This window comes from Patiria miniata, unplaced genomic scaffold, assembly GCF_015706575.1.
Source record: "Patiria miniata isolate m_02_andy unplaced genomic scaffold, ASM1570657v1 HiC_scaffold_3, whole genome shotgun sequence".
NCBI lineage: Eukaryota > Metazoa > Echinodermata > Asteroidea > Valvatida > Asterinidae > Patiria > Patiria miniata.
In genome coordinates, this window is record NW_024037069.1 from 45,891,865 (window position 1) to 45,919,092 (window position 27,228).

The 27,228-nt window shown below is 40.1% G+C and overlaps 1 protein-coding gene across 7 annotated transcripts in view; it reads right to left on the minus strand.

Annotated features, from left to right (window-relative positions):
• LOC119738340 overlaps positions 1–25,650 on the minus strand; it is an 80,313-nt gene extending 54,663 nt beyond the window's left edge. For 2 of the 7 annotated variants that reach the window (XM_038213194.1, XM_038213190.1), the window contains exons 1-2: positions 25,350–25,650; positions 8,248–8,921 (exon numbers count right to left, since the gene is read on the minus strand). In XM_038213194.1, coding sequence (XP_038069122.1) covers positions 8,248–8,515 — 268 coding nt within the window. In that variant the 5' untranslated portion in view covers positions 8,516–8,921; positions 25,350–25,650. The other 5 variants (XM_038213193.1, XM_038213196.1, XM_038213192.1 and 2 more) reach the window with 5 other exon arrangements.
• Between the last annotated feature and the right edge of the window lie 1,578 nt (positions 25,651–27,228).

Below are 27,228 nucleotides of genomic sequence, written 5' to 3' on the forward strand. Positions count from 1 at the left end.
TGCAAAATCCTCTATTTTGTAAAGCGGACTTTTTTCGGAAGGTTAAGGCAAATAATTCTCGAAAGGGTTAAATGATAGAAAATCCCTCAACTTACAAATATGAATAAATATTATTTACAGATGTTCCTAATATAAATTATATATTGATATTTTCTCTCTCTCTCTGAATGTAAATTGAGAAAGGTTCAGTTCACATAAGGTTGGAAAGGCTTTCAGACGCAAACCAATTATTGAACAGAGTGTCTGTGTGCAAGACCACGGCCCCAGCTTCGCAGTAACTACGTTATTTCTGGGCCTGTCGCACTTTATCATGCACTTGTGCCTGACAAAAGGAGAGGAGGTTGATGTACTTTCCTGGCAAACAGTGATCCAAAGAACATCAGGTGATAAATTGCTTTTGACTTTTATGAATGGAATTTTAATGACAAAAGGAGCCAGTCTTTCACATGAAGTAATAAAAAAGTGGACATACACTGTACACACTTGTTTTGTCATGTTTAAAGGGAAGATACAACATTTCCAAACATCAAAAAACGAAATGATCAAATTAACACAAAATACCTTACTGGATTGTTAGGGAATGACAGCCTAAAGCATCCTGTAAAATCGCTGCTCCTGGTGTGCTGGCGTTTTTAGAAAAATTGTATCCAACACTTGTTGGCCGACCAGCATTGGAGAAAACTGGCTTTTAAAAAAAAACTACTCCTAATTGTTCATATCTAGTTAGTCCGCATTTTCTTTGCAACTGATTACATGCCTGTGAAGGGGTACATGCCTGCTAAACTGATTGTCTGACCTTACAATTCCCCCAAGTCTATAAATTGCTCTGTTTCATCTTAAGTGGGGTCAAGGAACCAGACTACAAGAACATGATTGGTTTTCTCTTTTTGTTCAGCATCTACGAGCCCAAAACGTGAAACGTGAAGTCAGTTTAATAATATTTGCTATAACATACTGATCCTCCAAATCCATTTCTTTTTGAAAATTGCAGCAAAAGCAAATGCTGTTCATTTCCTTTAATAACCATCCCCCCCCCCCAAAAAAAATTCAATCCATCTGCATTACTGTGGTAAATTTTGTGCAAATGTTAACATTTAACTGAAACACTATGCAGGAACGAATTACTGAGAATATACAAAGTGTTATGAAATATAAAAATGAAAAAAAGGGTTTTTTTTCTGCATGCAAATTGCTTAATCAAGCCTAAAACATCCATACCAATGCATAACTAACAATGTTTAATAAAAAAAAAACACTTCACATCGGTCAAAAAGCAGAACACAGTGTTACACATCAAAACTGGAGTGTGTTCTTTCAGCAAAACAAAAACAATTCACACACATCCGTATGTGATTCGTTTTCGATTTGCTGAAAGAACACAGAACATTTTTGTGATCCGTAGACAGAACCTTCAAACGGTGGTTGTGTTTAAAACTCTGTAACTTGAAAAGTACATAACTATAAGTGATTTGAATGATTCTTGTATACTAATATAGAAAGCTTATGAATTTGACTTTCATATCCTAGATTTTGAAAGTGCTTCATGCAGAACTTCATTAAAACAATGGTCCCGACATTTTGGTTTCGTTTTTTTTACTCACCCTGTAATTAAATATACAAATTACAAAATACAGAAAAGTCTTGTCCCTCAACTTAAATCAAGGAAATGCACAAACACTGACCGAAATGAAACACAAACAACTCAAATGAACTAGGCTTCTGACAGGCTATGTTCTGTTTACACAACAACTATAGGTGACCTACTGTTTTTGGTCATTTCGCGGTATGCATATTCACAAACAATCCAAGAGTGCCACCAACACAATAAGTGCTACACACAGTCCATTTCCCCACCCCTTAGGTTGAAATTGTTTTTCTTTCATGGCAAAAAAGGCCACAAAAACACCATCGCAACCCTTCTCACTTGACCCAAGATCAAATACAACTGTTTTCACAGTATTTTATCTGCCCCAATTCGGCCATCCCAAATGAAAGACGCTGTTTGTCCAACTGGAATTGACTGGTCAAGTACTTTCGCTCGCTAAAAAAATATAGATCCGACACAGTTTTTGTAGCCTCTTTTCGGGTCGATCGACAAGAGTGTAGTGAAGACGCGAAATGAAAGAAAAATAACGAACTGAACACAATCTGTTTCGCTGCGCTGTATACATAACCACAACTATATACAATCCCATCACATGACGTCTACATAAACAAACCAGTTTATTTTCCTCCTGACGGACTGTTAAAGTAATCACCCCCCAAAATTGACGCTGTTATCGCCAGAGTCAGCCGCGGAAAACGACTGGTATAAAGCTAGCAAAACGCCTTGAAATTAACCAGTTATAAATACACGGTAGACCGTAAACAAGCAAAGACGTAAATATAAAGGATCCTTTACTTTCTCGCACTGAAAACAAAATGTGCCACTTGAGGAACAGTGTTTCCGAGAAAATGACAAAATAAGAAAGTACCAGGAAAACAAGTACTTTAAGAGAAGAAAAGGAGGTGTTTTGAGTCTTAACAAAATCGGGAAATTATAATCATTATAAAGATGATGATCATAATCGTAAAAGAAAATTTCTTTTCGATGCTCGGGATGGAATGAAGAACTATTCCATTTTTCGAATCATTTCACTTTCAGGTGCTGTCTGAACAATTTCAATTTCGGAGTGAATTCTTGCATTTATATGTGGTGAATAGGCACTTTATAATCCTTCAATCAAAGACTTGGAGCAAGCAATCAGCCTAATGGATGAATCCAAGATATTTGTCCAAAAAAAATTAGCAATCGGTTGAGGTGTGGAACTTTTCCAACGTTACACAAATCCGTTTTTGAAATGCCGACATAGAAAAATCGCCGTTACTTAAACGCTCAGCACGGCAGTCTTGTACTGGCTTTTGAGTACTATAATTCAACCAATCGGCAGCCAAACGATGGGATTGATCTTAGCGCAAAAGCCTCATCACACACACCGCACAGAAAAGCTCCGACGGGCCCCCACATGCACCGATCGATCTGAAACAAAAACGCAAGCGGACACCGGGCCAGGGCAGCGCGACACTAGTGGCTAGTGGAGCGACGCGGAGCATGTTTCCCACCCGGGGCCAAAGGCGAATTCTACCCGCTGCACTCGGTCCCCCCTCGGGACGGCCAGACAACGGGCTAAGATCGCCAAACACGATATGCAAGGACATAAATGCACCATCAATGAATAATTATAATGCTGCCCCATGCATGCACGGGTTACTAACGAGAAGTTAAAGTTCTCCATGGATCAGCTCTCTGCTGTGGTGAATTTTTCACTTGCGCAACCTGCACTTCACTACAGCATTCGCAGAAGAAGCCACAGCAGTTTATTTTCTATAACTCATAATTGTATACCATTTCATAATCAACACGTCCGCGTCTGACTTAAGCAAAACTTTTCAGCTTCAAGTTTTTGTTTTTGCGTACTTAAAACCTTTGTATTCCTCAAACGAAAATGTCCGTTTGGAATAGCTTTCGGTTACACCATTCAACGTCCGCGGAAATGCACGTATCGCTGACTTAAAACCAAACTGAACACGAACTCGATGAGGTGACAAAGAGAAATGTACTGTAGTGTTTTCCACCCTCAAACTTGAACCCAAAAGGGTTTGTATTGTCATTATTCATTCCTCGGCAGCCTTCGTGCCAGGTCTCCCAAATGAAAGATAAAACAAACACGCGAGACAATCCACTCTGGACTGCGAATCCGCACAGCGCGCAAATTCTGGTGTTCGACAGCCTGAAAGGACTTCTAACAAGACAGTAACGTATATCGTCACTCCAGCATCCACATGTCAACTGATGATGTGGCGACTATTATACAGTCGAACTTCAAATTCCTCTTTATGCTGTCAATTTTCCTGCACTTAGCACAACCAACTCGTTGGTATTCGTAGGCCTGATGAACATTGCCCGATGAAGCAATCGGAAAGCATGCGCCGATAACCAACCAGAGATAATTATGCGCATGCGTGATTAAAAGAATACAATTTCAGCACAGTTCGTTTTCAGTGAAAGGCAGTGAATACGCCCCCAGAAAACCTAGACGTTGAGAGTACATAATACCAAAATGTACAAAAAGTCCACACAACCTTACAGATTAAGTAAAAGCGAAAGTTGAAAAATAAAAAATCGAAGCAAGTTTCTATACCTCGTAAACTGTGTGAATATGTTCCCTTTCATGCCAAATATTTTCAAAATGTCTCCAAACCATGCAAATTTGCAGCTGAAATTCATCACATTTTCCCCCAATTTTGTGAACCTTGTTCAACATTACTCTCCTGCGGACGCCCCATATAATAAACCATGTAAAAATAATGATACGTGCTACAAGCAACGAAGACACACCAATTAGCATACAGTTTATCTGCTGGATCTGTGCAGGCGCATGCTGAGGCATTGCAAGAAGCTGCGCATGCGAGATAAGTCTTGATGATTTCCACCCAAAAGAAATACATTCGCATCTGTCAACGCCTCACAATACATCGACAAAACATTTCCGTTGTGCTTTGAATATCATTTTTTACCACACAATGTACAATGACCCTTTCAGGGTATATTAAAGGGAGGAGGGCATCACGAAGAAATAATATTCACAAAACCTAGTCCAATGAAACTTCCTTTCTCTAAATGATCTAGCATACCTTTTTCAAGTATTCTTTTTTTAGACGTTGATACTCGTCATTTTTGTTAGGGATTGATGGCTCAATTGTTAGCGCACCTGTTCAATGCTCACTGCTTCGGAGGGCCGCAACCTCTTAGGGCCTAACCTATAAATGATAATTAGAAGTAAACCTAATTAGTTTCTCTCTGTGGTTTGTTTATGCCATATTTATTTTATGTGCAATCTTAAAGTGTGCTTTGATCAATTACTTTGACGAGTTTGGAAAATCGTCACTCTATTAGAAATAATCCTCGCACACGAATCGCTCAATACGTTTTTTAGACCCATTGCCCCGAGCACATCATGGTTTTCTAAGCCAGCCTTTTTTGTTGCCCCTGATGGGACCGCGTGTGTTTTGGATCGGATCCGGGAAACCGACATCCATAGTGCACAAAACGTCATGTCTGAGTCTTCGACCAGGGGTATAGAGAAAACGCGCGCTTTCGATCCAACCAGCTTATCTTCAGTCAACGCCAGTGTGCATTGTGCGTGCACGGACCCTTTTCATACAACAAAGACTGTATGCAGCTATCTCGCACGGCAAACAAAACTGAAGTGTGCCAAGGCACAACACAGCTAGCAGCATACACCGTTACTGGCACACCACTCACTCCCCCGGTATAAATGGCCGCGATACCGCGGGTCCATTGCGTGCAGCAGCAATGTAGCGTGGGCGCAAAAAAAGGCAAACAACTTGGCATGCCTTATTAATATTAAACATCCACGGCTGACTCTAAAATGACATGATAATTTTTCTGCATGCCCCCAATCCAAAATGAATATGAAACGCTAGCATTTCAAACATGTTCGCGGGGGATTTCTGATTTTGTCTTTATCTTACCGAGACGATAAAAGTGGAGTGGGCAACGCTGTTGGCTATCAGTCCAAAAGCGTCAACAACATGGTAATTGCCGTAACAAGAAAAGGCAAAACAATTTTCCTTGCTGTATTAAACCAAAATAAACATCTTGCTTTCGAAAAAAAATCATAGTTCTTTTTTGTTTCATGGGATCCACAAACATTCCGATATTAAAATGTCAGTAGCCTTGCTTATACAACTGAAAATCCTTTCCATAGCATATGAAGCTTGCTTCACATAAGTTCCGTCTTCATGAAGTTCAGGTATAGGTGGTTGGTATCAATTTGTTTCGGACAGATTTTTCTTTAAAGTGGACATCTTGCTAAGAGACAATCTAAATTGTCTACAATCGGTGAAGAAATGTCCATCTTTAAATATACAGCGCACCGTTTGGCGTACCTATACGTAGCCGTGTCGAAGATAAGAACAGATCACGTGACGCCACTAAATAAACGCAACTCGTCTCGAAACCTAAAACACTGCGGATGATTTTTGTTCAAAATATTAATTTTCAGGTCTTTTTTATGTATGCTTGCAAAATGATGACTATACGCTTCAAATAATCAAAATAGAGTCTAAGCATAACATAATGCCCGAAGATTTGTAAATGTTTTCTAAAGTATTTCGGAGATTGTGTTGTGTTAATTGACAATCGTCTATTTATGCAGAGAGTGAACTATGACTGCAAGAAAATATACAAGGAAAAAAACAACATAAATCTTTTCAAATAATCAAAATAGAGCCTAAGCATAACATAATCCCCGGAGACGTGTAATAATTTTTTTCGAAAGTATTTCGGAGATTGTGTTGTGGTAATTAACAATCGTCTATTTATGAGTGTACTATAACTGCAAGAAAATATACAAGGGAAAAAAAAACATAAATCGTTGGTTCCACAAAAGTATTCAGACGCGATTTGAGACAAAACAATTGTTGAACAGTCACTTTCTGGAACTACAGGATTTGCTTTCGCTATCCCCAATGACAAACCAACACTCAGGATTGAGATGTTCGACAAACAATGCAAGACGCTCACAGAATATTCAAGAAGTCCCTGCATTTCACGTCAAGGAACATGCTTTAGACAAATATCGAAAAGTCCATCCAAAAGCGCCCCTAAAATCATACCTAAATTGTGCTATATCAAAATGCAGGGAGTTGCGTTCATGCCAACAAAAGTACAGGTTATACAACGCAACATCATCAATATTACAGTCACATACATTGGCGGAATGAAATCACGTTGCCAAAACACACAATCTCCTGATTATGAATATAGACACAATTGACGTGTTTTGAAATCACACTCGGACTGGTATTTTTTTTTCCTGGTTTAGTTTCTCGTTGTGGTTTGTCATTTCCAGCCAAAAACCACCGGGAAGTGGTTTACATAAATCAGTTCTCGGCACTATTACGGGTTCAAAAGAAAAAAGAATCATCGACTTTTAGTCACAGCCTTTTGAATATACACCATAACAGTTTATACCAAGGAAATTCAGTAACACAAAGATGTGACACCACAATATGAATAAATGGTTTCCTTTCCGCAGCAACATCACCACACATTACACTTCTTAATGTTAAATGAGTAAGACGTCAGCACATTATAATTCATTCAAACCGAGAACATTCAATGCAAAAAGTTCGTCCATTTCAAATAACCTTTCCAGATGTCGTCTCTCCGTCGAACAAAATAATACAAGGAATCAACGTTAACGAAAATGCAATAATTACGTTGACCCATTCAAAGGTAACACTTTTTGCATTTCTATAAAATACCCATTTCATATTTCAGCAAAGGAATAACTCTACATCCGTGGACAAAGAACTAGTGTGTAAGTTGAAATGATAATGAGTTCTTTCTTGGAAAACCTCAGGGTACACAAAAGTGATTCGGTGTATTTTATGCGATACCCATGCAAAGCCGTGCCTTAGGACAAAATAAAATACCCACATGCTATCAGAAACCAATATTCATATTTGGCCTGCTTGCAGTAAGCAGGGGTGTGAGCGACCACTGATAAAAATAGCTGAAAACAGCTGAAAAAGGTGTAAAAAAGCTGAATTTTGGAAATCTCTTATACTTTTGTACACAGCAAGTGAGGGGAAAAAGCTGAAATCCAAAACAAAAAGAGCTGAAATCAGCTAAAAAGCTGAGATTTCACACCCCTGGTAAGAGTCTGGGCCGTACCATGTCTGTTAATAACGACAAGGGAATAAACGTACATGTACAAATGGTCCTATAGAACGACGACAAAGATTGCGCCCCAGCGAACAATAAACAGCACAGTTTTTTAGTACTGCGCGCCAGCTAAATTTAGAACGTAGATAATGATGCCGACTGGTTATTTGCCTCGACATTTCGAGGGACAAATTGAGCAATGTCAAATTATGCAAAACGATGGATGATATTTCTTATGCATTCAAATGTGATGCTGTATAGGCCGTTACTTCGGTTGAGGAGAGCTATATTTCGAGAGCACATCGTAATACGAATGTGTGTGCTATATAATTATGTACACTCCATGTCGTGCAATCTATCCTGTAAAGAATATACTGGGGATGGGTTGGCATATTATGAGAAGGCATAATAACCAATACTCGGCCACGTTAATATACATGTACATTGGCGTCGTATTGTTCAGCCTGTTCGTCAATTCAAGGTGACCTGAATAAAAATGTACACGTACATACCTCCGCCTAATGCAGCCACCGAGGAAGAGAACAGCTTGCCTTGATAGTTAGCATGCCCGGGACTCGCTATGGAGGAAGCAGCGGCGACGGCCGAGGAGGTACGGGTGGCTCCCCCGTTGGGCCCGCCCGGCAGGTCGGCAAACACAGGGCTGAGAACCGTGGAGTCCGAGCAGCTGACAGCGGGAGCCGGGACGGTGCCGTGGGGCGGCAGTACGGGGGCCGGGAAGGGAGGAGTGCCGGACACGGGCAGCCCAGTCCTGCCTTCCATTTACCCGTGAACTGGGGTGTGAGGTCTGCGGTCCTTTTGGGGTTCACTGAGATCCGTGAGGTGTCGCTTCATCCATGACTATATGGAAATGAATCCAATCTTGTTACAGAGTTTGAGCTTTAGCTCGACAGCGTTTGGTTTTTATCAATTTTTTTTCGTAGGCCTATAGGTTCCCGTGTAGTATCGACTCGCAAAAATAGCGGTGATCTCTCAGCTTCGATTACTGAGGACTACCGTACGCACTTCGGCTCATTACTCACAATCCTCCTATACTTTTGGTTTCAATCTATGATGTTCTATCTTGACGTTAATTCACGCAAAAGATCTAGAAAAGGGCCTCGCTTGTGAGCGTGGATCGCAGACGTCTGCCACGGAGCTCGTCAGTAGTCGGAAACAGTCACGTCTGCTATGAAATACAGAAAAGGAAAAAGAAACGGGCAAATTTAATAGTCGTTCAATAATGTGTACACATACAGAGTGTATAACAATTATTGAAGACAAAATTAGGCATAAGATTAAGAAATGACTGTATGACAATCTTTAAAGAAGAGTATTTTGAAAGGCGAATATTTAAACCCGTTCTAGTAAAGTTGTGACGAGCTTTCATAGACATGGTGAGGTTAAAAACCCCAATCAAAGCCATTATTGTATTTGTGTGGACAGCCGTGAACATAATCCACAACACGTGCACTTATTATGGCTGCTACACGTCAAAAAAAGGAGTCCATTTTCCACACAAGAGCAAGTGGCTTCGGGACCTTGAATCACTGAACACAAACGGAATGTTTTATGGTAATGACCCGTGCTGAGTCAACCGTGACAATTACGGCATTCTTCACAGGCGAAAAAAACATAATTCAAATTTGCATTTAGAGTGATTTAGAAGCACTGTGAAATTCGTAAAAGTTTGTGGCAAAAGATATTTGGTTTTGAAGTGAGTGATGCGTGGTATGAGACCGAGTAGACGGTGGCACAGCATTCATTCACATATATACATGTACATGTACACCCACATCAGCTGCATTAGGAAATGTCAGCATCGCATATAGTCATGCTGGTTACCCGTCATGCTGCGCCATTCCCTCAGTTTCACATTCCATTTTTTACCCCGTTCTTTCGCGCTAATGATTGATAACAACCTTGACTACCCGCGATCATGACATCACCTGCGCCGAAGACAAAACACACCTTATTGAAATTGAATATCTGAACGGCATATTTGGGTTCTGAGACAATGCGTATAGGGCCTAGACTGCATACAGCAGGGTTCGCGTGATTGACTGACTGGGTCCGGGTTATGCGGTGCGCGAGGGGGGTTGTGTGGCTGTGAACGAATAATAACGGGGCAGGGCAGACTCTAGCGGCCGCCGTCGCGACGCGTTCACCGGCCCGTGGCGCACACAAGGGCAGGGCACCTGTCTAGGGGGTTGAATAGCGTGGTGGAGGGTACCTGTGGGGATTTCAACGAGACCCGCACCCGGGCTCAACCCCGGGACCCCTCTGTCTAGTGCACGGCGAGCGGATGGGCATAGAGCAACCATGGAGTGCCTTGTGTACACAAGCACATGCAGTGTGCACACAGAAGCTTTGGTCTGTGGTAAAGGGTGTTCCCTGGAAACGCCATAGTATCAGTGCATGACGCATAATCCTAAGCAAACTAGTACGGGTTACACACAATGATCCCCGATATAATTAGGAGAGATGCCAGCACAATGGGGCTTGATTAATTAGTACATTTTACCCCTAAATGACGGGAAAATCTAACAAGTCTATAGAATATAGACAAGAAAGCCCATCATTTTTTTTCGTAGAACGCAATACGCATCTCCAATTACACAAGTAATGTATTTCAAGTATTAGTCCAAAACTATTCGGGTTCTTTGTAAATTGAAAATGCGATTAATTCATGGTTAAAAAATCCAATAGACGAAAACTGACTGGCTTATGAAACGGCCAGTCAGTCCCTTAATATTTGAAAAGCACAAGAAAGATAGTATTTCAGATGAAACGTTCTGGTACCGAACCTACATTTCTTACTCGCCCCAAAAGTCACTATACTGAATGGTCAACCTTTTCCAAAAAAGTTAGACACACACGCGCATGTAGTCTTGTGTCTCAAATTAATGTAATTCAACTCGACTTCACTGTCTGATACAAAAAGGTTAACGAATTTGTTTCTTATATTTGAACTGACATCATAAAAGATGCCGGTAAAGTTGTAAGGACCATCTTTACCTTGAAGAAGTTTTGGAATATTTTGGTGTATGAAATCTGTCCTATATTTTGTGCCAATTTTCCAGTGATCATATTGTTTCAAGTAAAATATAGTATCGATCTTTTTCAAATAAACACTCCTGTCAAAGAAACTTGATACACAACAATATTCTACGCCAAAAATACACGGTTAGAATATCCTATACATTTGTAATTTTCACGGAAACATACTGAACTTTACGGAGCACCAAACCGTGCCGGACTAATCATGGCAAATTTCAAAAGACCCGACATTTTCCGACAAAGGTCCGTCTTAATGCTCCTATGGGACACAGTGTGCAGAGATGTGAAAATCACTTAAGATGTAAGTCGATGCTTATTGGGTGTGGCATGAGTTTCAAATTGATTTTTTAATTATTACGCATAACATGTATGTAATATTGCATAAAATACCAGTGAAAAAAAAGCAGTACATCAAAAACAACATTAATGGCAAAACAGAGTGCAGAATGTGGTTTTCGCGTATACAAATTATTGGTGTTTATTTTCCTTTGCAGGCGGAAATCCATTTACATGTAAATAGAATTTTGCAGCAAAGAACGGCCGCATGAAATTATCGTTACACATCTAAGCATTAGGTACAGTTACAATTGTATTGTTGCAATAAAAGTGACTGTGGGGCCATGTTGTAATATGAATACGAAACACAGTTTCACTGTTGTTTATACGCTGAAAACCATATTATTTTTGTACCAAATATATACGGCCAAGATGTTCACGCACGGCATGCTTGTATCATGGAGCTTATAGCTCCATGCTTGTATTATGACATTTTGTATAGGGCATTTTATACAACACGGCAATCAAATTTAACCAAAGAAGCCATTTTGCGAGTTCCCTTTGTGGTTAATTTTGAATTAGGTTTAGTGTAGGCCTACTGACTTTCAAGAATATTTGGTATAATTATTAGACTTCAGGTTTATTAATTTTCCAAACTTCACAAAAAGATGCAAATGATGTTATCGAATGATTCAGTGCGCAGTAGTCATTGTGACATGACCGAACTGAACTCACTGCACCAGAATATAACGATGTATACAAAGATGGCTGCAGATTGAACATTTTCAGCTGGATGTTGCCGACAGAAATTGAGTTCAGATTGCACCAGTTTTCTTACCATTTTTTGACTTGTTGGATGCAGAACCGACTCTTGCCGACGCATGAATGCGCTGCAAGGTGGTTGAGTCTGGCCTTATATAGTGACAACCATTGATCCCACATAATATATGAAAGAAAAGGGGGTGACAATTATTGTGTAACCGCGGAACTGATGACAAGTTTGATTAATGAGAAATAATGATACCAAAATGACAGGGCAATTAAAATAGAACCGCAGGCGATAACTACGATACGCGATGAATGTCTGACATTATACCCAGTATATACGTGATCAAGTGTATCAGTATAAGAATGCCGAGGGGTTAAATGGTTGCCCGAACACCCCCCCCCCCCCATTTGGTTTTTTGATAGTGATTAGAATTTTTCGCGCCAAAAGTTTCCTATCAAAAAATGCCACTCATTTTTGGTACGTGATGGCATCTCGATATTTGCCATTTCTGGTACCTCCCAGTAGTATACGCTACTTCACCTTATACTCTAATTGAAAGAGGAAAAAAGAGATGGATGTGAATACCTAAATAAGATCCACGGGCAAGTTTCGAACATTCAGGCTCGTTTACCGAACAAATCATCGAACCAGCTCTTTACATGCAAAGAGCGCACATAGTGACCTACTTGCGCGCATGCTGGACAGAGAAAGAAAACGAAATGCACTATTGGTGCATGCTACATCTCGGACTCAAGTATGCCGCAGTTTGAGATCTCAAAAATAATACATCAGCATCCTCCGGAAAGGCCTGTGGAAGATGATACGATGTCGTTGATACTATAGTCTTAGCCGAGAGCCAAGTGGCTATATATCAAGGCCTAGCTGTGGCTTATGTTGGTGAAATACAGAGTTACGCACGACCGAGGCATAGATCTTTGCATAACATAATGCGCAATACTAGAGATATTTTGTCGGGATTTGTGATCACGTCTTTAGACTTACCACCAGATACCATGAATACATCCATGAAATAGTGCTGTACAATTTGAATTTAAGTTTTTTATTTCAACAATTTTACGCTTAGCCTATATGATTAGCCGGGTGCTATACAGGGTGAGTAAAAAAAAGAAACCCAAATGTCGGGACCATTGTTTTAGTTTTAGCTTTTAAACACAAGCATCGTTTTAAAGTTCTGTCCATCACAAAAAGGTAAGTGTTCTATTATTCTTTCAGCAAAACGAAAACAAATCACACAGGGATGTGTGATCCGTGGACAGAACTTAAAGCGGTGGTTGTGTTAAAAATCCGCAATTTGAAAAGTACATGAGTGATTTAATGATTCTTGTACTAAAGGAAAGCTTATGAATTGGGCTTTCATATCCTAGATTTTGGAAGTGCTTCATGCAGAACTTCACTAAAACAATAGGGTTTCGTGTTTTTTGACTCACCTTGTAGACTGTTCAATATGCAGTTATAGAAATTTACCACTCTAGTAGAAACGAAGAGTTGAAAATACCTTCATTGTATAAACTTATATAATATAAAGCTAAGGAGAAAAGACATTAATATCACAGGACAAACCAGTAAAAACACGGATGACAGTTTTCCTGCGGTCTATAACAGCTCAACTATACAAGAAAACCCATCAAAATGAACGGTGAAATGGATTTTCGCGAAATGATGCATCAGCTATAGTCTACAAATATGACACTGACTATAGAAATGTATAAAACCTTGACGTTTGAACAGTATTGATTCTAGTGCAGCCTCCGAGAAAATATCAAGCTTCAGGCTGAACTAATTATTCGTAAGCAATTCCATATGAATTTTTCGTTCAGTACATCAGTTTTGGTGAACTCTGCAAACTGCGTTTGCTTGTGTTATGCTTCGCCGTTGCGTCATGATCGTACGTTATAGACACAAAAACTCAGCTTTCCATATCCTTGGTTGGAACTCGAGTTTGGGTAAAATTTGCGACCCCAACATTGCCCTTCAAAAAATGCGGTATCAATGAGGGAGCGTTTACAATTAATGTGAAGCGATGATTGAATGTGATATCTGCCATCAGGAAATTTCTTTTTAACAACCTATTGTTCTGGGCGTTACAGTTATCGGTTTCGAAATGGCGTTGGACATGCCTGTCAAGATAGCGGCCAAGGGGACCGACCGTACCCCATCTGATAGGGGCGTTGACGTGTGTCGTCCTGGTACAAAAAGTTCGGACAAGTGAGTAAAATAACGTATATAAGAAGCAAGGCCCTGTACTGGTGAGGTTTGGTATGACAAGTTGCTGTGATGACAGTGAACGGGAGCTATACTGACAATGCCTGGAGACGCCGACTGCGGCGCAGGTAGGGTACTTGGAGGTCAAGAAACAAGGTGTTTGAAGAAAAGAAATTGTGAACATTAATTGGTGGTGTCGCATGTGAATACCTATTTAATTCCGTCGCAGTATTCATTATAATTAACGGTTTCGATGCAGGTTTTTTTCTCGGCTTCGGCCCCGGATGTCGGGACAGCAAAAGAAAAGGCTTTTTTTTTGGTAATTCTTAAGCCAATGATGAATCCGACGCTGAAAACGAAGGCAGGGTTTCGAAAACCCGTGGGTGACAATGTGCGCGTATTGTAGTAGAACTTTCGCATGATGGGAATCATTAGCCGCAAATTATGCGGGGCACCATCAGTATTAAACGTATAGGTCTAAAGGCTTGAATCGTCCATTATACAATTCTACGATTTCATCGAAATTGATAAGAGTTTACGCAGGCAAAAGAGGCCGCAAAACCTTACATTATACGGTAAGCCACACTACACGTTTCAGAGTTCGATATTTTCGACAACCGTCGGTTGAATATTGCGCGATTAAAATGACGATGTAAAGACATTGAACGTCTCGTATTATTGCTTATGACTAAACGCGCGCGAATCTAGCGAGCAATGCGATCCGCGTTGACACAATGAAGAGCGATTTCGCACAGCATTTTCCCGAAGACTTCGGCGTTGTTGCCGATGCCAATAACCATAACAAAGTTGGTCTTAATATTATGATGGTGAGAGAGAGAGAGAAAAGACTGCATAGCTTTCGGACATGCAGTTTTGGCACTATCAACGGATCACAGCCCCATTACCACATGGTTTCCTAGATAATTAATTTATATCACATCTCACTTTGTCATCTAAGGCCTTTCATTATCATCCACGAATATCACTTGACGAGCGGGGAGAAAAAGCACGATGGTGACGAATATGTTAAAAGCATATGCATAAGTTAGACCAGTCGGAGTTAACAATGGCGATTAGAGTTATTACACAACACAGCAGTATTATCTCGAAAAAATCATTACTCCAGTTGTTTATGATAGAATGTACAGTACAGAATACCGATAAACAACAGCAATTCACGTTAAATTCATACGATTGTGACGTAACTGCAGGTCTCGTTTTATAATTTTAAATTTTTGGGATGTCTTGTGAAAAAAAAACATGGTTGGATGTGGTTTTTTTTTCTTTTCCTAATAAAAAACAAGAAAATATAATCACGTTTAGTTTCCTTTTGATAGCTATCATACTATAGATTTGACCGTAAACTGAGCTTGGAAAATACATTTAATTTTATGTATGTAGGTTAATACATTCTACTGGCCTTTATGTTCTACGGATTTTTTTTATTCATTCATAAAGTTGGAATTAAAAAAAACCTACATTTACGCTTGGTGTTCAGTCATATTATTTAAAATGTACATTTTTATGGACAAAATGCACGTAATGCTTCGAATGGCTTGATCTCTCCATACCCCAATTATGCAAATTCTATTTTGTCATTTTTGAAGTCTCCGTGTGATTTGCAAACTATACATATTGAAATAGAACACGCCAGACGTAAAATGACGTCGACAAATCAACATGAACAACCTTAATAAACAAAACTGCTCCTCACTCAAGAGAACTGAGCTTGGTCTAAAAGATACGATAAGGAACATCAAATTATATAGCACAAGTACGCAATATAATGTATGTGTATACACATATACAGATAGTACACGAAACACATTCGGAGTAATATTATATTCAACGGCGTCTAGACTCGTGCATTATAAGACCACACAGACATCTTACACAAGCTAGAATACCGCACAGTGCCTATATGTAAATGTCATACTGTTTTGTTCATGAAACTATACAGGGTGGGTAAAAAAAACCGAAACCCAAATAGCAGGACCTGAGTGATTTGAATGATTCTTGTACTAAAAGAAAGCTAATTGATTGGGCTTTCATACCCTAGATTTTGTAAGTGCTACAGGCAAAGCTTCATTCAAAAATTGGTCCTGCCATTTGGGTTTCGGGTTTTTTTTACTCACCCTGTATAGCGAGTAATAACTCCTACAAAACATACAGCTGGGAAAGAAAAACACGGCTGTAAAGAATGAAAGGATATGTAAGCGACGGCTGTTTTACAATTGAACTGAACATGAAGTATCGGTAATGTGTACTGGGTTGGTAAAAGGTTTCACTGATGGAATATAATCAGTGGAAAATATTTTTGCAATAACGCTACAGACCACTCGGCATAACGTCAACTATACAGATACCTCTTACATTCCGCGGATTTCCATATAAGTCTAACGTGAACTTTGATTCCAATTTAGAACAATATTTGCACATTGATGCATCTTATACAGCACGAGATAAAAATCAGTTTGGTTATGTTCATGAATATTACAAAGAGCTGAGGTAAAAAGGAAAAGAAATAATAAAGAGAAGTGAATCTGGGGTTGCTTTCTTCAGATCTTATAAATCTATAGCTGACAATGGCGAGTGGTGCATGGCGTAGTGCAAACTGAGTGATTGCCCCGGCTGATAGGTCATAAGTGCACCGTCGGTCGCCCCGGGGCCGCGTCGCGCTGCGCCGGTCAAACATAGCAAGCCAAACCAAGCCGTGTTTCATCGTCTGGTATATAAAGACGAGTTGAGAAAAAACTGTAGGTATACCACTGTTAGGTATCTAGGTGGGGTGGCGGTAAACAAATTAAAAACAGAAAAGAAAAAAATACGAGGAAATGATAAGAGACTGGTTCCAGTGTACTTTGCTTCAAGTTCCTGCAGGGAATGCCTTGTGTAAATTGGATTTTGGAGGTAAGAAATATTTGTAAAAAACAGGCTGACATTTGCAATTGTTATTTTAATGTATACAACTAAGTACATATTCAGTTACATTTCCCCTTATTTGTCTGTAAGTCGTTTTTTCCCCACGAAATTGTGAACAAAAGGAGAACTCATCAGTTTTAACCAATCAATGCCAAAATGGACATTTAATGGATTTTAATTTTTACGAAATTTACCAAATTTGTCAGATAAACAATAATTTGGAAAAAAAAATCAATAGATTCGAAGTTGTGACGAGACTATAGCCAGTTTTTAGCCAATTTTTTTTAGAAATACTTTGGAATCCACATGAACAGCTGGGCACGGTAATTAGAATTCATACATCAATAATTTAAGTGAGCATTCAAGAGGCATATAATTTGTGATTGACATGGTTTCATTGTTACAAGTAAATATACTTATGGGGTGAATGGAACCTAAAAATACAGGAAAATAAAAAAGAAAGACATTCATGCAAACATGACTATTAAACTAGCGACACACACAAAAATATTTACAATATTGATTGAAACGAAATAAGAGTCAGTAGATTCAGTCTGTTTTTCCCCAGTGAAGTTCGCCACCAAATATTCTTAACGGCCGCTTCAAATAAAACAAATACGCCGACGGTTTATGCATGAATGCATGAATATTGATGTTTCCCCATTGCACTGAACGAGGGTAGGTTTTTTTTCTCGCTCTTTTTTATGGTCGAGATGTATTTACAATACATCAGTGGGCTTAGGGTTTGGTGCCTGGGACTTGGGCCGAGTATTCCCTGAGCACAATTAGCTTTTGCGGCCCGCTGCTGTCGTATTTTCCAAGCCCCTGGTCGTGTTAATTTTTTTCAGAGGTACATGTACATGCTGCTCTCTCCTCGAGACATGTGACGAATTAGCGTGACGTGAAGTGATGTTTGTGCTGAAGATGTTAACCGGCTGTACGCAGAATTCGGCCGGTCACTCCGTGAAACAGGGAATTTGTTTGTGCTGTTTATGCCGTGAATAAAATACATTCAAACGTTGGCAGAAAGGTATAGGGTAATTCGTTGGAGTCAAAATCAGCTAGCCCATGGTGGGAAAAAAAGAACTAAGAAAACTCTCATAAGAAAGTCAACCCATTTTCCTGCTTATGACTCCATCAGTCATATAAGCTTACTTAATTGACAGGGAAAAAAATCAAACTTTCTTCTTTTGACAATGGAATTTGAACGAACAGTACAAATGCATAACATGACATTCTTGTACGTTTTTACATAAATAGGGAAAATGGAGACTGCAAAATACCGACAACAGATATTATGGCTGAAAGAAAGTTGAACGCACGAGTACCATTACACAGCATACATTTTGACCTCGGTGGGCATACGGCCCGGCCCAAGCAGCACGCAATGCAACTCTACATACCAGGAATTGGTATGCAACGCGCTGCAGGCCATAGCGAAACACAGGCTGACACTGTGGGGCAGATCGACGCGTTCACCCTGGCGAACTCGTCTCCCGGTACACGGTGGTACACGGTGGTACAACGGTACGCCAGGCGGTTCGCTGCAAACCACACACAGCGGTAGATACGCAACTATTAATAATGCATTATTAAGATATCCATAAATACATTAATAATTCATCGAAGGGAGAATTCTTCAGCGTGCCCGTAATTCAGAAACTGTGACTGAACCTCCATTTTCGAGTGGTGCCGAGAAACAAGAAAATTTCATTATACCACTTCGTCCAATTTCGATTTCCGCCACATCCCACTCCTAGCATAATTCCGTCACGAAGAAAGAATACGTCGCTTAACAACATTTGAATCCAAAAGTAGCCCAGCTCGAAAAGTGAGGAGTATTCCAAAGAATGTCCAACAACTAACAAGGTTTTAAAAGAAAATAGAGGGAAAAAAATGTAATTCCCCTGAATTTTCAGCTTGTGATGTGAAGAATCCACCCAAATTAAGAATCGTTAAAGAGGTCCATATATACGAAATGCTCAACATTTATTATCGTCAATATTTCTACCGGCCCAGCCGGGTGCTCTACGGAACAAAGTCTACGCTTGACCCAAATAACGCGAGGCAATAACGTGCGCATTTGTATCAACACTAACTGAATGGGAATGGCAGACAGTGCGTTATTCACGAACCCCGATATACCGTCACAAAACCTACAGGAAAACCTCATTTTCTCCACTTTAATCAAGGGGAGCGAGCCCCGACGTCCACAACAATTTGGGACGCGGTGGTGGTAAACAGGTCGCCTGAAATGAAAACTCCAGTTTTGAGCGGTTGAAAAGAAACGAGTGCCTGCCGTGCATATTCCCTATGGTGAGGTCACCATGATGTTATCGATCTGTGTGCTCACTGTACGACAATACATACCTCAAGTTTTAAAACCCCAAACCGGCCACAGCGTCAACACGGCCGCTTCACGTCAGCCGTGCGATGTTATATCCAAATTTCCAAAAATTCGTTGTGAGGTGAAAAGACCGTTTTGAACGTGTGAATCCTTGTGTACCGAAACTTTACACGTCCGGGGAGGCCTACGCCATTTCAATCTAGATTCAGAAATCGATTCAGCCCTTAAACAAGAACATGCTGACATCATCGAAATTACACAATTTCATTACAGCCAGATGCTTTCCAGTTTGATTGGTAGGCCTATACTAGACATGTTGTAACATTTCAGAAAAATTCAAATTCTAAAAGTACCAACTTTCCAGAAAACGTTTGTATACAAAAAAAAAATTGCAACAGAAACGTTAAAACGATTCCACAACTAATCTTTCTCGCCGGTTTCTGTGTATGCATCGAGCGCGTGTTGGGTCAGTTGGCTTGAGGGATTTGTTTGTGCATAATAAACCTGATTACCGATGGCCGGTGATCTCACGATTCACTGGACGGTTAATTGCATTCGATTCGCCCGTATAATGAGATGCATGTACGTGCACTTTTAATATGCTTCCTTCACTTCCTGTATTATTCTTTATATAATAATCACTACGGGGATCTGCCATGCATGCTAAGAACGTTGTAATGGTTCTGAACGAGAAATTACGATAACATGCACCAACACTATATAACACACGTATATAGGGGACCAATACGGCAAAGTTCCGTGAAACTTGATATAGCTATAGACCTCCGCAGACTCACTGTAATAGAAACCAATATCAGCAAAATATCTGATTCACAAAATATTTCACGGAGGCAGTGCCCGATCCGATAATACTGTGAGTAAGACTGTATTAAAAGCCTCCATAGCTAGCTCTATAGCTGTGCGAGCTATGCTCAAATACATTCTTGTATGGGATGTGTATCAGCGAATGCGCACGTTATATTGAGTGCTTGCGCTTGTGCAGCAAACGAACGTAGAGTCTATCGCCTGCCTCGTATCGTGTTACCAATGCCATTTTTATCCCATCCAAGCGTAAGGGTCAGTGTGCCCCAAACCTGCCGTGGCCTGGTTACAGCAGAGGACCTTGAACAACGGCCAGTTAATCACAACTTTTTAAAACCGTTTCCAAGATGTGGCCACGTCGACAAAAAAAAATTGCATAAGTCGGCTTTATTGACAATGGAATGAATTTTATCATGACATCCCTGCAATATATTTGTCACGGTACTTGATTATGGATTATAGTTTTGACATTTTTTGTCGACTATAGCAATAATGAAAGGCAGGGCTAGTCTTATAATTACATTTTCTTAAGGACTGAGATTTTACAACGCTCATCATAGTTTATAGTGGTATTTAAAAAAAATCATGATTGAAAGCAACACATCTTGACATTACAAAATACAATTACGTTGAAATATACAGTGATGTGACATACCTTAAGTGTAAATGTCGCCAATAACGCATTATCAAGTTGGCTTGTAACGTCTTGTCTACGAAATAGTACCAGAATGTTGCTACGGTATGTGTGGCGCGTACGTGTGTACGTACACGTACAGTACATACATGTATGTAATGCATTCGTCGCTATTCCAGAGAACACCATAGCTGAATGCGGTAGTAACAATACCAAAGTATAATGGCAAGTATAGTGGTCAGTAAAAATGGCACAGTGGTCACTGAAAAAGGCAGGCACGTGAGTAGCCAATATATATCACCCTTCCAAATGCAGAGGAATATATATCCCAAAGCATTCTTTTATAAATATATTTAAACCGAGCTTTCATAGTGAATAATGATATATTCTTAAATTATGGGTGTGTCTTATTACAATTTACAACATGCGAAAGTAAATTTATGCATTCCAGTTTACAACATGCGAAAGTAAATTTATGCATTCCAGTTTGCAAAACGTGCACACCAAACTGCAAAGGCAAGTTTTCTGGGCAAATTTAAATTAAAAAACGTGACTGTATTATGCGAGCTTGCAGTTTTACGATATAAATTAATTATTCAGCAGAGGAAAATAACTTGTTCGATTTGACTAAGTGGTTCATTTCAATAATGTCTGCAGCCATACGACCGTTTTTAAAATTCATTCAAACGTATTCCCTTTATACTTTGTATAGGGTGAATAGAACCATGGAGCTAATGTCGTCGTTAGAAAAGATTGGATTTTAAGTTTCCATTTTCCCCAAGTAATAATAATAGAAAAATGGTTTCAGGGAAAAGAATATGCGAATTTACAGCAATATTTATATGTATGGGAACCTTGCTTTTAACACATTTTTCAAGAAGTCTGCACAATCACTTTGACCGAACGTTGCAAACCCCGATTTTGTTCACAACACATTAGTGGTACAGCACAGCTCGTAAGATTTCAAGTAGAGAGATATCTAGTGGTCATATTTTGACAATGTAGGCCTTAAACCTGCAGTTCCAAATTCACTGTCGGCGTCCTAAATACGGATTACCGTCACATTACAGATATTAAAAGCCGTGGCACCACGGGACATGATTGATCATCGCTATGCGTTGGGTCACCGTCTCCTAAATAAACATCAATTCATGTTTTTAGCGGAACATGCCAAAAATCGCCCGCTGCATGCAGGACCCGACCGGCCGGACACACTGCATGGAATAAAGAACCAACAGACGGCGCGTTTTACCGTGTGCAATGTGCTACCGAGTAAAATGAGTGTGTAAAGAATTAATTTCAGACAAGTTTCCCCCATACAACATACGGAATTGGTCAAAATGGCTCCCTCACAGATCGTAGATTTATAGACGATGCATTTAGTGCAGTACCCAATCTAGGAACAAAATTAAGCACGCCGTTCCACTCATCAAAAACACATGGAATAGCAAGAACCCCAGCTCATTAACATGGATACTGCAGATGATGTTTCGCAGGGAAAACCATAACTTGATACAGGTTTTTGGATTTTAAATGCGAATGACTCAAATGCTATTGCGGAGTCCATTCAGTCCAACTTAATAGTAGCTCTTGCACATTTTAATACGAACGTTACTATAACAACACAACATTGTAGTTCTACTGAAAGACTTTTTTTTTAAAATAACACCGGGACTTTACCGTTTTCAATATCTATTCAGTTGCAAATGCGCAAATATCATGTTCCATAATGCTCATTATATTAATCACACAGTTGTGCCGTCCCCGACCAAAACTCATCCAAAAATATAAACCAAAACAAAACAAAAAATCAGGTCATGTTGTTTACTTTACGAAAGCGGTCCAGTTAAAACAATTGAAAACACCGACTGTCAACGTTGACATCTGTCCAAGAAATATATTGTCATTATGTGACATTATGTCTTAGTTTATCTGCCTCAGATATTGAGAGAGTTAAAAAAAAAAGGCGGGAAATTGTTGTTTTGAACCAGACGGTATAATATGGGCGTCCACTCTGATGTCAATTATAGTGCCAATTAAATTAGGTATAGACACACACCCACGTCACAGGCTACGCAATAGTCTCTACCCACACTAGTCTTACCAAGATTGTTTTCCTATCAAATGTTAAGTTGAATACTGTACGCAAATTCACACACTTGTATTACAAATGCACATTTTTCAAATAGTCTCAAGTACATCCCTCGCCTAAATATTTTCAACGGTAATATTTTTTATTGCAATATTTGTCACGACAACATAACAGCACATTGAATATATTTGGATATGTGTGTTATTGACTTAAGAATACTACATGAACATTTGAGTTCCATAAAATATGTTTAGTTTCCTTTCTTTTTTACAATTAGAAGAGACTACTATATTTAACAAGGCAGAACGAGCAGTAAAAGAAATTGAAGAAATTTCAAAGGGATTTTTTTTTAACTGGTGCCAATCCACGAGGGTCCATATCCGCTTCATTTAAATACATAGACTCGCAGTCGGATCAGAAACATGAGTGAAATTAAATTCAGTGTATCTACGTGTATGAGAATTAAATAACGGATTTTTACCAATGTTGTTTTTTTTCTTCAGGAAACGTGAATTTATAATCGCTGTTTTTGACGTCAAAGGCTAAAAATACCACAAATGGTTGACATTTTAGACGATGGATTTTTTTCATTGAGCACCGAGTATTTTAACACTTTTTTATGCTGAAATTCATAATTCAATTTTTGAACTGAATGTAGTTAATGTGTTCTTTATTTTCTTCTACTCTGAAATGAAATGAGTTGCCAATAACTAAGTGGCGAGTATCGTTTCAGCCTCAAAAACGCGCTAAAAATATCCGCATAATATTGTACTCTGGAAATGTACATTTACAATCCATCACCTAAAGTCATCAGAACTCCGCAAACACGTCATTGGGGTTTTTTTATACAGAGAATTTGGCATGTGACTTTAACATGGAAAATTCTTTCAGATATAATGAAAGAAACGCCTGGCAAGAAACGCAACTACGCTGGATATTTAATTTCAAACACAGCAACGCTCGAAAAGGTCATCCATGTTGCATACTGCACTGAAACGAGTACAAAACACTAGCCCAATGTATGAACACTAACTCAGTATTATCCGACCATACTACATTATACATGTACGTACAGGATACAAAAAGAAAACGCAATCGCTCACATTCTCACCTTATTTTCCTGCCGTTTCAGATAACAACCATTTGACACATTGCCAAGATCCAAGCGGTCACCTCGGTATATATTCCACTTTTTAAGGACAGGTTTAGTATAATGTTGTTGGCCGTCCTCCAACACAAGTCGTGGCAATGGCGAATTCAATGGACGATCTCATGAACGCCGACCGAGACGCCACAACACACGATAGGCCGTTGTAATCTCAACACACACGGCGTACACTGAGCGTGAGTACCCGGTAACGTACTACGGGCACGGAAACACCACAATAAATGAAGCCACCGCGATGTTTGCAAGAATAGTCGGGTCAAATCAACACAAGAAATTGATATCATGCATCGTAACACCAAAAAAATCAAATGCAAAGTACTCAAGGATGTGAAATGTGTCTCCAGATGGGGTACAATCATAAAGCAAAATTGCGGTTTTTCGGTGGACATTGTTTGGTGATAGAGACGTACACACTCGTCATTACCGCGACTGCTGAAACACACCGTACCGTGCACACAGCAAGCGTGCACGGCCGGCCAGCTCTGCCGAGGCTCGCCCGGTGAGCACCGGTCCAACAGCCCGCTCGAGACGATCGACCGTACTGATCACATCCCGTGCCGTAGAGGGTTGAAACCAGTCGCCAGCAGCCGCCAGTCGATCGGTCGACATCAACGCAGAAACCTCCTTGTATTCAACTGGGAACTTGTGGTCAATCCAGGGCTTCGGCTAAAAGGGAGTCCATAGAATTCCTTGATCCGCATAAACCACACGTTCCGTGCCGTGGTGAGTCACACCGGCCGGTCGGTAGCGTAGCTAGCTGCGTGTGCGTCCGTGAGTTTTGTTTTCGCCGTGGCCGTCTAGTGCGGCATTCATCGAACAGAACTACACAAGAAAACTAAGCCTAGCGTACTAGAGACAGCCATGCCATACTGAATCACAACAACCCACAAACGTATCCTGCCGATTCCCCTCTCGAGTCGTAGTTGCACATCCGATAATCGTGGAAATCGGGAGAAATTCTGCGTGAGTTTCAGCTCGACATCCGCCGATTCTCTGTAGCGTTGCTGTGGTTCTCGTTGTTCGTATGTTGTGTATGTAGCAGGTGCAGTAGCTCTGACTACGCAGCTCAGTGAATGCTCGTTCGCGTGTCTATCACCCGGGGTCGGGATAGCCGATCACCGCCCGGGTGACCTACCGATCCTCGCTGCTCGGAAACTCGCGATTTCCATCCGCCACGGGTAGTGTGATGTATTTTCTCCAATGTTTCAACATCATCACTTTTTTTTTACTCAAAAAAGTTAAAAAAAAAAACCTTTTGTAAGTTTTAAATACATGCAATTCACAAACGTTATTAAAATACTCACCAGTTTGTGTAGTTCCAACTCACAAAACCGTCAAAGTAGATATGAGAAGTACTGCACAATCCCGTATCCCAAAAGTCGGCCTTTGACTTGGATAAGAATAGGTTCCAGGTTTTTTGACAGCAAAAAACTATCAGAGGAGTGTGTGGTGCACCCGTACCGTACTACGGTATTTCTATATACTTGTGGTGCGGCGCTGATATGGGGGTCGGCGTTTTCCAGTGTTTTTCAGTAGTGTAGCTGGGGATACACATTGATCAACCAGCCACTTGTCCATCAAAGCGTCTAAACATGCTGTCTGATTGGTCCGTGCGGCCAGCCCATGCTCTCATTAAATAAACCGGCACCAGAAGATAAGACCACCCCTCGCACGAGATGGTACGTGCCAAGCCGTATGCAGAGTGAAACGCAGACGACCGAAGCTTTGAACGATTCTATTCGAGCCGTGGGGCACGCTCCTGTGGCCTCGGCGTATTCTTCGCAGGTTTTTCTTTGGCAAACACAATGCCGCTCTATTGTTATTTCACCGCATGAAAGGAAACCCAAAGGCCTTTAGTCTTTTCTTCTTTTCAGCAGTGTTGTTAAACTCTCTTAACGGGCAGGATTTTGGACCAACCACAAATTATGAGCCCACGATCGTTCAGCTGTAGGGCCCCAACGCCATTGAATGTGATCACCGTTTCGCGCCTGTGATCACCGTTCAACAACACTATAGGTACACCGCTACAGCATGAGCAGAACTACAATGCAGCTACGTAAGATCGACCATGGAGCTATCAAAAGAATTGTGATGAAGTTATCGGCACTGCGAAACACCTTGTGGTAAAATAGAATCAAATGGACCAAACGCGAAAATGTTGTTTATTATGTGAATAATTATGACTTTTCGCGGGAGTGTGTCTAAGCTAGATAGCTATAGGGCTAGGGATCCCTGTTCTGCATGAATTCGACACACATTTTGTCAATTGTCATTTTATTAAAATTTGGTTAGGAACACTGTGGACGTAAACTGTTTATTATTATTTTTTCAGCAACTCGATAATGTTATGGGGCAACGTGAATAAAATCTAGAATAATAAGTGGCTTCTTAGAACTATATAGTTAGCCATATAGTTTGTTATACAATGGGGCTCCGTGGTTATACCAGAAATTTTAGGGGCATCTCTGTAAGAATTAATAAGGAATTTCCAAAGAGTCCAAGTCCGAGTCCGTGGGGGCACTATATTTCAAGCACAACGACCCGGTTCGAGTCGTTTGAAATGCAAGGTAAACATGTACTGGTTCACAAATTATATACACTGCTTGAAAACTTCAGTCCTCGTTACAAGTAACTTAAGATGAAGGTTGATGCGGAGTGTAATACATCACATGATTATTAATGAATAATAAATGTAAAACTGGTTCATTGTTTCTGTGTCACCACTATTTGACTCGTGCGTTGAACATGACATTGTACCAGAACATCTGAGTAAAAACTCGGCTCCGGTAATTTCATCAGAAGAGTTTACGCCGACAGAAACTTTTGGAAGATATTCAGCTCCAACCAAATTGCGTTGTTGTAGAAAACTACAAGGAAATTGTTTAAATCCTTGGGAAGAAAGGATGAATAATGCAATTTGTGACCAAACAATAAATACCTTTGCCTGTTTACTTGCAGACATACACCATTTCATCTTGCACGGAGGTACGTCAAGACAGATGGAACAACGCCGAGATGCTATTTCAAATCATAGCTGCATGGTGTTGTTTTTTACTACTAGGATGGACTTCCAGATCAATGCTGATAAATATATGTATGTTATACCGGGAACAGAAGGTGTGACGAAAGAAAAGAATCACTGCTGAACCTTATTTTTTTCGCAAACTACTCGTTAGCTGACTA